Source organism: Colossoma macropomum, unplaced genomic scaffold, assembly GCF_904425465.1.
Source record: "Colossoma macropomum unplaced genomic scaffold, Colossoma_macropomum, whole genome shotgun sequence".
Taxonomy (NCBI): Eukaryota; Metazoa; Chordata; class Actinopteri; order Characiformes; family Serrasalmidae; genus Colossoma; species Colossoma macropomum.
Genome location: NW_023494807.1, coordinates 29,062,608 through 29,074,982, shown reverse-complemented (window position 1 = coordinate 29,074,982; position 12,375 = coordinate 29,062,608). Strand labels below are relative to the sequence as shown.

Here is a 12,375-nt window from a genome sequence, read left to right as displayed (position 1 = left end):
TATGCTCAACATCTATTTAGCGCCACCATGTGGCCAAATTATAAAATGCTGATTTTTAAAGGAGCCAAATTAGGCAGTTTTTGCCCATAAATGTCCTTTTTTCTAATATTAATGATGAATATTTTGTGATATTTAAAAAGTCCAGTTTGGTCCATTTTGAAAAATGAATATTGCCCAACTCTAGTCAGACAGCCTTGCTATTATGGACCCTATGCTTTCGGTATGTTGTAAAAGGTTCTCTGTTTATTCCATTCATGGACGGACGTCAAACTCTGGGTTCCATCTTTAAGTTCTTCCTTCCCTGCCTTGTGCTCCACTGTAAGAGAAAAACGTGACTGGCTTTGAAGTAGCCTTCCAAGTCCATCCTTTGACCTCTCCAGATGGTCAGCCTGCAGCTGCAGTGAGACGTCCTGCCAGGTTCCCTGGAAAAGCTCTAACATGTCCTCCACCAGCTGGGGTGTGTAACCCTGATGAAGAACCTCTGGAGGCCAACTCGGAGCTATAGTCACATACGGAAAGTTCTGGTCAATGGTCCTCAGAAACTCCTGGCCTGTGATATAGCCTCGAACGCTGAAGGCTCCATGAGCCACATCCATGTTGACCCAGGTTGGGTGGTACAGTAGGTCGTTATCGTAGGCCTGCCGAAGTAACTGCAGTGAGACGGCCAGTTGGCTTTGAGACTTGACTCTCAGGTAGATGCCCCATGGCTTTTTGGAGGCCAAGATCAGCGCCAAGCAGTCTTGTAGCGGCAGCTCTGGCTGAGAGTCCTCAACCACTGGAATCTTTGGCGTTCCTGAGCCAGATATTACCGGAATCACAATCATCCCACCAGGGCTGTCTACAAAGAAAAGCTTCTATTAATATTTAAGGAAATAAGAAAAAATGGTGAAAAAATTTCCTCCTTACCGAAACACAGTTGATGAGCCAAGACAGTGGTGTCTGAAGTTTGCTTCTGTAGTTTTAGCACTGGAGCTAACGTAGCTAACAGTGTCAGATTAGCATCAATTAGCATAAAGTGTCTCAAACTGTGTAAAGATGCTAAGTAATAGACTTGCATGTTGCTTCCAAAACTGTATGAATGTTATCTATAAAAGTGAATGAAAATATGGACAAAATTCAGGCTTCAAAAAGGCACTTACTACTGTTTTTAGCTGTGCGTCTTTCAGAGCAAGTCTATAGCAAAAATAACACGTCTGTGAGAATGCTAATTTCTCCTAGCGCCCTTATGATGTTCTAGTAGTATGTTAGCACTAAGCTAACAGGAATTTACATGAACTTTGGCCATTTTAGACAAAACTTTCCAGTCTATCGTATGTTTTACCCTGTAGTTCAGTAAAGAACCCTGGCATACACTCTTTAAAAAAGGTGTTTCTTCAAGGGTTCTTTAGTAAAGAGAATGGTTCTATTATCTGTCTATTTTTTTAACTGGCTCTATACAGCACCACCAAAAAGCTTCTTCTATTGTTACAAGCTTGACATCGTAACACTTTTTGATGCTATATAAAACCATTTTCGAAAAGGTTCCATATAGAACCATATACAACACATTCTCCATCAATCTGAAGAACCATTTCACCATGAGAAGAAGCATGAAATGGTTCTATAAAGGACTAGGGTTAGGGTTAAAATTAAAATTCAAATTAAAATCATTCCCATTAGGGGAATGGTTCCCAAAAGGAACCATCTTTTTTTAAGGGTGTAGAACTAAAATTGACTTAAAATTGACTTTGAAATCATTTAAGGCCCTGAGGGTTCCTCAGTGAGTTTGTACACCGATCAGGCGTAACATTATGACCACCTCCTTGTTTCTATGCTCATTGTCCATTTTATCAGCTCCACTTACTATATAGGTGCACTTTGTAGTTCTACAGTTACAGACTGTAGTCTATCTGTTTCTCTGCATACTTTGTTAGCCCCCTTATACCCTGTTCTTCAGTGGTCAGGACCCCCACGGACCCTCACAGAGCAGGTACTATTTGGGTGGTGGATCATTCTCAGCACTGCAGTAACACTGACGTGGTGGTGGTGTGTTAGTGTTGTGCTGGTCTGAGTGGATCAGACACAGCAGTGCTGCTGGAGTTTTTAAACACCTCAGTGTCACCGCTGGACTGAGAATAGTCCACCAACCAAAAATATCCAGCCAACAGCGTCCAGTGGGCAGTGTCCTGTGACCACTGATGAAGGACTAGAGAATGACCAACACAAACTGTGCAGCAGCAGATGAGCTATCATCTCTGACTTTACATCTACAAGGTGGACTGACAAGGTAGGAGTGTCTAATAGAGTGGACAGTGAGTGGACACAGTGTTTAAAAACTCCAGCAGCACTGCTGTGTCTGATCCACTCAGACCAGCACAACACACACTAACACACCACCACCACGTCAGTGTTACTGCAGTGCTGAGAATGATCCACCACCCAAACAGTACCTGCTCTGTGAGGGTCCATGGGGGTCCTGACCACTGAAGAACAGGGTAAAAGGGGGCTAACAAAGTATCAGAGAAACAGATGGACTACAGTCTGTAACTGTAGAACTACAAAGTGCACCTATATAGTAAGTGGAGCTGATAAAATGGACAATGAGCGTAGAAACAAGGAGGTGGTCATAATGTTATGCCTGATCTGTGTATAATGCTAATAGGGTATAAATGTCCATTACTTGTTAGCTAGATTAGCCTTGCAGCTAAAGTGCAAAACAAAAGAAGCAAACTCAAGCCACTCAACACGTCCTGGGAACAGTGTTAACGAAAAATCGGTGTCAATTCAATTCTTCTAACATTGAATTTGATCTGTTTACTGCTTTATTCACAGTCAATCTCTTTCTAATCTGTCATACCTTCGAGTAAAGAGAGCAGAGAGTCTCTATTGGTCACAGTCTCCCACAGGATGTTTAGGCCATCGCTGTTCGCAGGCTTGAAATAGTCCACTATGTCCCCACCTGGGTAGAACCTTCTGGCTCTGTCTTTCTGCTCTGAGTGGTGCAGGAAATCAGCATTAGCTACTGTATAGAAGACAGGATGGGGTATAAAGGTTTTTGATGGCACTCACTGGCAGCCTCTTTGAGCTGGGACAGCACAGGCTCATAGATGTCGTAATAGATGCGCTGAGGGTTGCTGTTGTCCCTGATGAAGAGAAGGTCATTCAGAGTTGGGTTGTCCTCCCCCTGCCACAAGGTCAAACTGAACCTGGAACACACCAAGAGTACATTATATAATGTAAATAAATGTAAAATGTGCATGAATGTGGTATAGATGGTTCTACATAGAACCTTTTTTTTGAAAAAGGGTTCTATATAGCACCCAAAATGGTTCTTCTTTTGCTACAAGCTTGACATTGTAACAATGGAAGAACCCTTTTGGGTGCTATGTAACACCTTTTTCAAAAAGGTTCTATATAGAACCATCTACAGCACATTCTCCATCAATCTGCAGAACCCTTTTATGATGCAAAGAACCCTTTTTTATCCTAATCTAACTTTTAATTTTTTATTTGATTATTTAACCATCATAATATAATTTCTAATTTGATTTTTAATTCAATGCTTTTCTCTTTTAAATTTATTATTTTGATCTTGTTCTAATTAGGTTTTTAATGTTGTTTTTAATTAGGTTTTTCTGTTTGCATTAACTTTTTTTTAAACAACTCTGTTCTGCACTTTGAATGACTGCAGTGTATGAAAGGTGTTATATAAATAAACTTGCCTTGCCTTTAATCGCGCAAATGGTTCTTGGAGTGTTCATGGTTCTCTATAGAACCATTTTCCACCACAGAGCAGGTGTTATTTAGGTGGTAGGTGGTGGTTGGCTGGATATTTTTGGTTGGTGGACTATTCTCAGTCCAGCAGTGACACTGAGGTGTTTAAAAACTCCAGCAGCACTGCTGTGTCTGATCCACTCATACCAGCGCAACACACACTAACACGCCACCATCATGTCAGTGTTACTGCAGTGCTGAGAATGATCCACCACCCAAATAGTACTTGGTCTGTGGGGGTCCTGACCATTGAAGAACAGGGTAACAAAGTATGCAGAGAAACAGATGGACCACAGTCTGTAACTGCAGACCTATATGGTAAATTTTCATTTTTTTTTCTTTACCATGCTCTACACTTGTTTCTGTGAGTGAGCACTTGTGTTATGTGAAAATGTTAGAGATATAAAATTCAGCAGGATAGACAATCAAATAAAATTTAATTGGGAAATGTTTCCAAAATCCCCAAGTGCTAAAGTACCTGGAAGACTGGCTGAGGAGCCAGCTGAGATGTGGCCATCCATTCTTGACCATGACTGCCAAAACAGGAAAGGTGATTTTCTGGGGAAGGTGTTTGACAGTGTCATACATTTCCTCCACCATGGCCTGGGTGTATGTCACATTGGGGAAGAGGGGAATGTAAAGAACCTTCCAGCCTGGTGAAATGGTGACATCTGGAAACTTCTTCTGGATGAGGTCCAGGAACCTGGTGGGTTTCAAGGAACAGGCAACTGCTGAGATACCAATCAGAAGACTATTAACAACATGGTGTCTCTGAACAAGATCATTCCTTCATGGCTACAGTTCAGGCTTATTCAGATGAACACTTGAAATATGTTACAAGGCACATATCTTCATTGGATGGTTCCAAGAACATTGCTTCCATGGCCTATGCATTCCTGGATCTCAAGCTTACGGCGTGCTTTCAGGCTGTCATAGCAAGAACGAATTCACAACAACCACACTCTTAAAAATAAAGGTTCCAACATGGTTCTTTGACAGTTCTAGGAAAAACCTTTGATTGATATAGAAAGTTTACATTATGTGAGAGTTCTTTAAAAGGTTCTTTACCCACACACCAAATTTGCAAACGGTTCTTTAAAGCTGTGGTTCTCAAACCCTTTACTCGAGGTTCAATAGAAAGGGATATAGCTAAAAATATTAACCATGCAGGGGGCCTTGAGGACTCATTTGAGAACCAATACTGTAGCCTCTTTCTGCAGCCCCCTAGTGGCCTTTCCATGGGCAGAACATTTACTGACTCCAATATCTTTAATTAATACAATCAAATAAAACATTATTTCCTGTAAGTCTACTATCGGATGAACTAGGACACTGTCGTCTCTCTGTATGTGAGTTGTTGTGACTATGTTGAGCTGCTAGTGAGCAATGAGGGGTGAAAGGAGAGGGGTGAGAACCCCCTTGCTATGACAACAAATCACACCTCCCCACAAAGACGACTGTGCCGTGATAAAGACGGACAACTGCAGCTTTCTGCAAATCAAACAATCCTGCACAACCGACACAACAAACAGCACTGAATAAAATACTTAGAGAAATGTTGACTTGCTTGCTCACCTACAAAGGCAAAAATCCAGTTCAGTTTTGTAAATCAAACACATTTTCAGTGAAAAATATAAACCACCAACATTATTGAAGAAAAAAGTGCATAGTTCAGAAACAGAGGGGCTTCCAAAACATTGCATTCCTTTTATGGCTACTAAGAAAAGATTTTAAAGAACCATGCATTGGAAAGCAGGGGCTCTAGGCCAACAACTACATTAGATTAGATTAAGTTTTTAGATAAAGTGACCCTTATTAGTCCCACAACGGGGAGGTTTCACCTCCACATTTAACCCATCCATGCACTGAAACACCACATACACGCTAGAGAACACACACACTAGGGGGCAGTGAGCACACTTGCCCAGAACAGTGGGCAGCCCTATCCACGGCACCCAGGCAGCAGTTGGGGGTTGGGTGCCTTGCTCAAGGGCACTTCAGTCACATACTGTTGGCTCAGCAGATCGAACCAGCGACCTTCCGGTCACAAGGATAGTCCCACGCCCCCCCCAAAAAAAACTAGAGGCAAATTTAAAATTTGGTGGTCTTCTGTCTGGTGCAGCCATATACAATGCAAAAAAATGGTATCTTAAATCTACTCAATATATCTAATATTTCTCATTTTGAGATTAAGAATATTCTAATATAATTTCTAATTATATTATTATTATTATTATTATTATTATTATTATTGATGTTGTTATTATTATTATTAGTAGTAGTAGTAGTAAAAGTAGTAGTAGTAGTAGTATTAAGAATATTCTAAGATTATTTTTAATTATATCATTATTATTAGTAGTAGTAGTGGTAGTTAAGATTTTTTGCCTTATATCATTACATTTTTACTAAGAAATATGTTTGAAACAAGCAAAATTATCTGTCAACATAGTGAGATCATTTGGTACAGAGTAATGTAGAAGTTAAATAATGAGATTATTTTTCCCACAAAGTAATAAGTTCTGTAATCTCATTACATTTTGAGAGAAGAACCTTCCATGAATCACTATGTAGAGTAACTACTGCAGCACTGGAGATATCTACACTGTTAGAAATAAAGGTTCTGTTCAGGTACATTTTTCATTCATCAAGATACAAACAATGTAAATGTTCCCTCAAAGGTACAACAGTGGTTTTAAGGTCCGATTGTGAACCTTAAATAAGTTTTTCCAGGTGAAAAGTTCGTATTTGTACCTTTTCATAACCGAATGTTTTAAAACAGAACAGTAAAATAAAAGCCTGGAGACGAGACGGGGTGTGTGGAGTCAGTACAGCTTAGAACATATCATTTCAGTGGATTATGGTACAGTTATGTTCCCTGACTAAAGGTACTGAGATGTAGCCTTGAGGGTCCCACCCCAGTGATAAGAGGGGTCCTGTCCCAGTGACAGTGTACTGCCTTTTGTTCTGAGAGTGAATACTGACATTAATCCTAGCATTATGTTTGGTCTGCTGACCCTGTTCAGCACTCAGTTCTGACTGAAAACATGAAGTTAGCTTTTCCTCTCTTTTGTGTTTTTTCTGCTGCACTTGGGTGGCTTGATTTTTTCTCAACATCCAGAAAATCACACTGAAGAACCTGTTTTCCATGACGTAGATTATCGCTTATTTGTCTTGTTCATGCCAGCCTGTCTTTGCACAGTCTTGTCATGACATAAAACCATGGAAGAGTCCATTATAACCATGACTGAGGGGTGAGGCTGCATTGAAATTACTGAAAATAATCACTACAGTATCAAATAACAGCTATTTTTTAAAATGTATATCAATTTCAGAATAGGTTATTTAACATCAACACATACAGTATATCGAAATAGTATTTTAATGGGGTCCTCGGCTCATTGGGGCCCTAGACGGCTGCCTACCTTTGCCTAGTGCAAAGTCTGCCCCTGCTGGAAGGTTCTTTAGGGAACCAAAAAGTGGGTTCCACATGGTACAACAGATCCAGCATCTTGTGGAATCCATGTCCAGATGAATTCATGCAGCTCTGAAGGCCAAAGGAGGCCAAAATATGCTACTGGGTAGGTGCAGCTTCCCTAATAAACTGGCAATGTGGATATTTCTAGTATTTAAAGACTTTATACACATTCGCAACATTATAATACACATAAGTGTTAATGCATCCACACTAAATCAATGTGAAATGTATTTGTTATCTTCTCACCGAGTTGCGTTGACCACAGGCCAGAAACTAGGAACATTTGGGCCCGGAAGAATATCAGCATTTATCCATACAGGACGGTTTATTCCGGTTTGATTCTTGATCCTCAGAAGATCGAGTGAGGGTTCTACAGACTGAAGACTTTTAAAGTCCAGCTTTATTCCTATTCAGAGGAAAAAAGTTATTTGGAACAAAAAATGGCACAACATACTACACACCTCTATTGGGTCAGTCTGCATTTGGAGTGGGAATTCAGGTGGATACCTTTTTTAAAAATCAATTTCTTTGATCTCAAAACTAAATAATCTTAATGTGTCCATTAACATCTCCTCTTCTCATATATGCAAAAAAGGGAGCTTAGTTTCAAACATATTTTACAGTCACTGGTGTTGTATGAATATGGTGTAACACCAGTGATGGTGACTCCAGTGACATTCTGGTTAAAACTGAGGATTTTGTAAATTGGCTGACTCATTGTCGGTCAGGTGACTTTGTGTAACTATTTAAAATCAGTAATAAAAGTCATATTTGGCATTATTTTAACAAAATTTTAATTATCCAGCCATTAAAGCACATAACACCAGTGACATATAGAAGTTATGAGCTGCCTGATAAACAAAATTATTAAGAAATTAATGAAATATAGTGAGCGAGTGTGACTCGCCTTATCAGGCCTCGAGGCGCTTCCTCTCTGATGAGCCTCGACCCAAAGAAGCAGTTTAATAGAGCTGAAAATACTGTGTTAAAATGTAATATAAGAGTCCTGATAGCACCAGTGACCAAAATCTCTGTGACAAATAAATTTTTTAGATAAAATACATATTTTTTAAATGTAGTATAATGTTAGTGATATAAAAAGTAAACATGAATCTGTTTTATACAAATTCCTAAATTAAACCTCTTAAAAATATTGTTTTATATTAAAAATGGTTTCTCAAATGTTGAAAACTGGTTTTGTGATGACCTGTTTTACAGATGCAGAGCGGCTATGAAACAGGATAAAAAGAGAAAAATCAGAGAATCATAAGAGAAAAGTCTTATTTAACCGTAGCTCAACTGTGTAAATGGACATACTGACTTTTGGAGCTGTGCCTCATATTTTAAGCATCTTTTTAAGCCCTGCAACCTTTGTGACATGGTTTCCCCTCCAAATGGAGAATGACCCTATTATTATTGGTTCCTCACCTTTCTTAGATTTGAGTACAGCATCAAGCCACTCTTCCAAAGTGTTGTCGCTGTAGACGTCTGGTGGATGGGCCATGATTGGAATGTTGGTTTCGTTGACGGTGTCATGGCCTTCAACGTTCACATCAGCCTCCAGAATCATGACATCACCTGATGTGTTTGATTAGCAGCGTGATTATTTGGGCTTTATATGAAGTGACACTGCATTTGAATAGATAATAGTACCTGCTTATCTTGTCACCACTAGATAGTGTTCTGACTTTGATAAGAGCCACAGCAGTAATGTCTTCACTAGTTACATAATAGTGCAGTTTGAAATGTGGCTTTAGTTCAAGAGATACTTCAAGATGTAAAAAGTACTATTTACTCTTCAGAGCTTCGTTCATTTCGGCTTTGCTGTTTGCAGCGTGATACCATGTGGCATAGAGCCCATCCTTCTCCTGAATCTCTCCATTTTGGAGGAGAAATTCCAGCATATCTCCATCTGTAGGGAACGACACCATGGTCTCCGAGCCTCCTAAGGACACAAATAACCACATATATATCATTATACATCTGAGAAAATGGTTCTCCTAACAACCACCTGGAAGACATAGTAGACACCAAAACTGCCCTCATCAGATAAACAGCACTTAAAGCTTTCATCTCTGAGAGAGAGGAGAAAATCAAGCTGCTTCAGATCTGAAAACATCCACAGGTGTTTCTGTCCATCCTTCCACTGTGAGAAGACGACTCAGCGCTGTGGGTCTGAAAGGATGTGTAGCTGTTCAAGAAGTTTAGCCCTGCCCACTCACGCTGAAGCTATAAGGAGTGTTTCAGCTCGGACTGCTTTTTAAAAGAGGCACAATACAGTGCAGCCAATCAGAACAGAGCTCATTTACATATATCAGCTTTAAAGGCACAGTAACAAAAACAGCCTGTTTAATTCTAACTGATAAAGAGAAGTTGGAAAATGATCATGAAATACTGAATTATGATTACTGAATTATGAATTATGCCTATTTTTGATACATACAACCACACAAACGTTATATACGCAACTCTTTAAGAATTTTTAGATGTAAACAGAGTGATTAACAGAGCTATAGATGATGCTAAAATGACAGCTTTACAGCCTCAAGAATGAGGACTGATCATTTAAAGCAGGGCAAGAAATTACCATAAAGAGATAATTACAATATGTTGTTTATCAGTTAATAACCTTTGTTTTTCCCATAAAATTTAAATAAACTATTGAATAAAACATAAAACATTCACACACACACATTATCTTATGTCTATACTGTTTAAATCTACATTATTTTACAGAACCTTTTACAAAATAAAGTCATACCAATTATCATACAACAATCATATTACATAAAACAAGTAATTTCAATATCATAGTGCAGATGATAACTAAGCAGTCTGCAGAATGTTTAAAAATATAATGTAATTTAAGAAGCTGACCTGATCCTGAGTTCCTGGTCAGAAGCACTGAGGTCACAGTGATGACGATGAGCAGCAGAAGTAGACCAACTCCAACACACAGCATGATGAACTGCTGCCTGCTGAAAATCCCCAGTACAGTCTTCGCTCCCTTCTCTTCACTCTCTCCCTCATCCTGTTTGTTTTCTTCTCTTTCGTCCTTTTTCTCTTCCATTTTGCTGGACCTTGTTGTTGCTGCTATGGTCTGTCGCTCTGTGTGTCTTGTAAACGTCTTTGAGGCACTTGATCACTTAAAGTGTAAACTTTATCAGTGGACCATAAAGAGCAGTGATTGTGGAGAGATAGCGCCGTGGGCTGTTGTTATCTAACTTCAGCAAATGATTCTTGGCCTTTGGATTAAACAGAAACTACGAGGCCTGTGCCGGTAGCAGAGTGATCTTATATTTGGGTACTGAGTGGAAAATAACTGGCCAAAAACGGATTTAGTGGTTTCTTTGCTTTACCTTTTACGTCTGGTAATTTTGAGACGGTCCCTAAGACTGAAGCAGAAACAGGATCTAACAAGGTGATTGCGTGCGAGCTGAAGCTTAATGTTTGTGAAATAATACGAATATTATAACATAATAAAAGCACAGTTCAGCAAAAGTTGTAATTGTAGTATGATGTCATCATTTATTTGGCCACAAAACTGTTATTTATCTAGTTAGAAAAAAAATGTCACATGAACTTTACCGTCCAGGGGGATTTGGGTACCTTGCTTGTTCTGATGCCTTTGAGGAGAGAAAATAACAAAATCAACTGTTGAAGGAGTCAATAATAATGAATGTGAATCCAAAATTTAGATGATAAATAGTTATTGGATTTGATATCAAATCATTTAATAAAACATCTCTTTGTTTTTCAATTTGTATGCATTTTCATCACCATTCTGTCTATCAAAGAATATTTATTTTCACCCTCATAAAAAATAAAAACATCTTGGCGATCAAACGTAGTTCATATTTTATCAACAGTTTTATCAAAAATGGTTCAACCAGTGCAGCTCAACAGCTGCGTTTACAGAAATTTCCTCTATGTAGGTACAATAAATGTGCTATTGATGTAGAATCATGTTAAAGAGTTCATGTTCAAGTGTGGGAATATCTTTGTCTTGCTATGGACAGCATGAAATAAAACAATAAATGAAGTGAGATTTTTTACATTGACAGTAAATAGTTTTTACTGTCGCTAGAGACCAATACTATGGTAACTCTGTTAACCATCACTGGACACAGTATTTATTTATTTTTTTTCTGGGGTGAAACACTTTGGTCATGAACTAGTGTTACACATACAGTCAACATACAGTCACTGTTAGAACAAAACCTTATTTCTCATTTTTGAATTTTTCCCTTGCAAAAATTGAACATGCCTGCCGCCTTTACATTATGTGGAACATTCATGATGAATGGAGCAATAGAAATGATCCAAAATGACTCTGATAAAAACTTGTTACATTAACGTCCATTCAAAGTTAAAGTATGTTTTTACCTTTTCAGGTAAAGTTACTTTTATTGGGGATAAGCTCTAATAAGTCTATATGGTCATTTTGACAGATTGCAGTTCACTACAGGAAGCGTAGGGGGCGATAAGGCATCTGTTGTTTAATTGCACCATAATGGAAGAGATTGTTGTCACATAGATGGAACTTTGAATGATTGTGGCGGCAAAGTGAGTGGAATTGAAGACAGTATAGTCACTTAATTGCATACCAGCTAATAGATCAGCGGTCAGCAACATGCGGCTCCAGACCCTCATGCGGCTCTTTCACTGTCCTGTTTTGGCTCCACAGCAGTAAAATAAAGCTCTGCTCATCGTTCAACACAGTTTTAACAATAAACAGTCTTAAACGTTGGAGTTAATATAGAACTGCCAATTCATCCTTTAACCCCAAAGATTGGTGTGCAGACTGCTGGTCACCATAGCAACACAGACAACAATCTCGACTAGCTAGTAGGTAACGAAAAAAGGCAAAGAGAAAAATTTGGAGATGAATGGACTTATTAGCATGTATAATCACTCCAGCTTGTTTCCTGATACGTTTAATCTGCAATGAGAAACTGTCAAACACTAAAAAGTCGCGCAGCTGAAGTCGCTTCTTATTCGCCAGCTTCTTGTTCAAATTTTTCCGTTCCACCTTAAATGATGCAGCAGTTACATTCTGGCACCTCAGGCACCATTTAAGGTGGAACGGGAAAATTCGAACAAGAAGCTGGAGAATGAGAAGCGACTTCAGCCTCGTAAAAAGTTGA

The 12,375-nt window shown here is 39.0% G+C and overlaps 1 protein-coding gene across 1 annotated transcript; it reads right to left on the bottom strand.

The window, feature by feature from the left end:
- Positions 1-209: 209 nt before the first annotated feature.
- fam151a (family with sequence similarity 151 member A) lies at positions 210-10,313 on the bottom strand. Its single transcript, XM_036556056.1, has 8 exons — positions 10,106-10,313; positions 9,024-9,173; positions 8,657-8,806; positions 7,475-7,634; positions 4,232-4,456; positions 3,049-3,185; positions 2,837-2,971; positions 210-838 (listed from the first exon to the last, which is right to left on the bottom strand). Exons 1-8 carry the CDS (start codon positions 10,296-10,298, stop codon positions 210-212), a joined length of 1,779 nt encoding a protein of 592 aa, XP_036411949.1. The 5' UTR covers positions 10,299-10,313.
- Between the last annotated feature and the right edge of the window lie 2,062 nt (positions 10,314-12,375).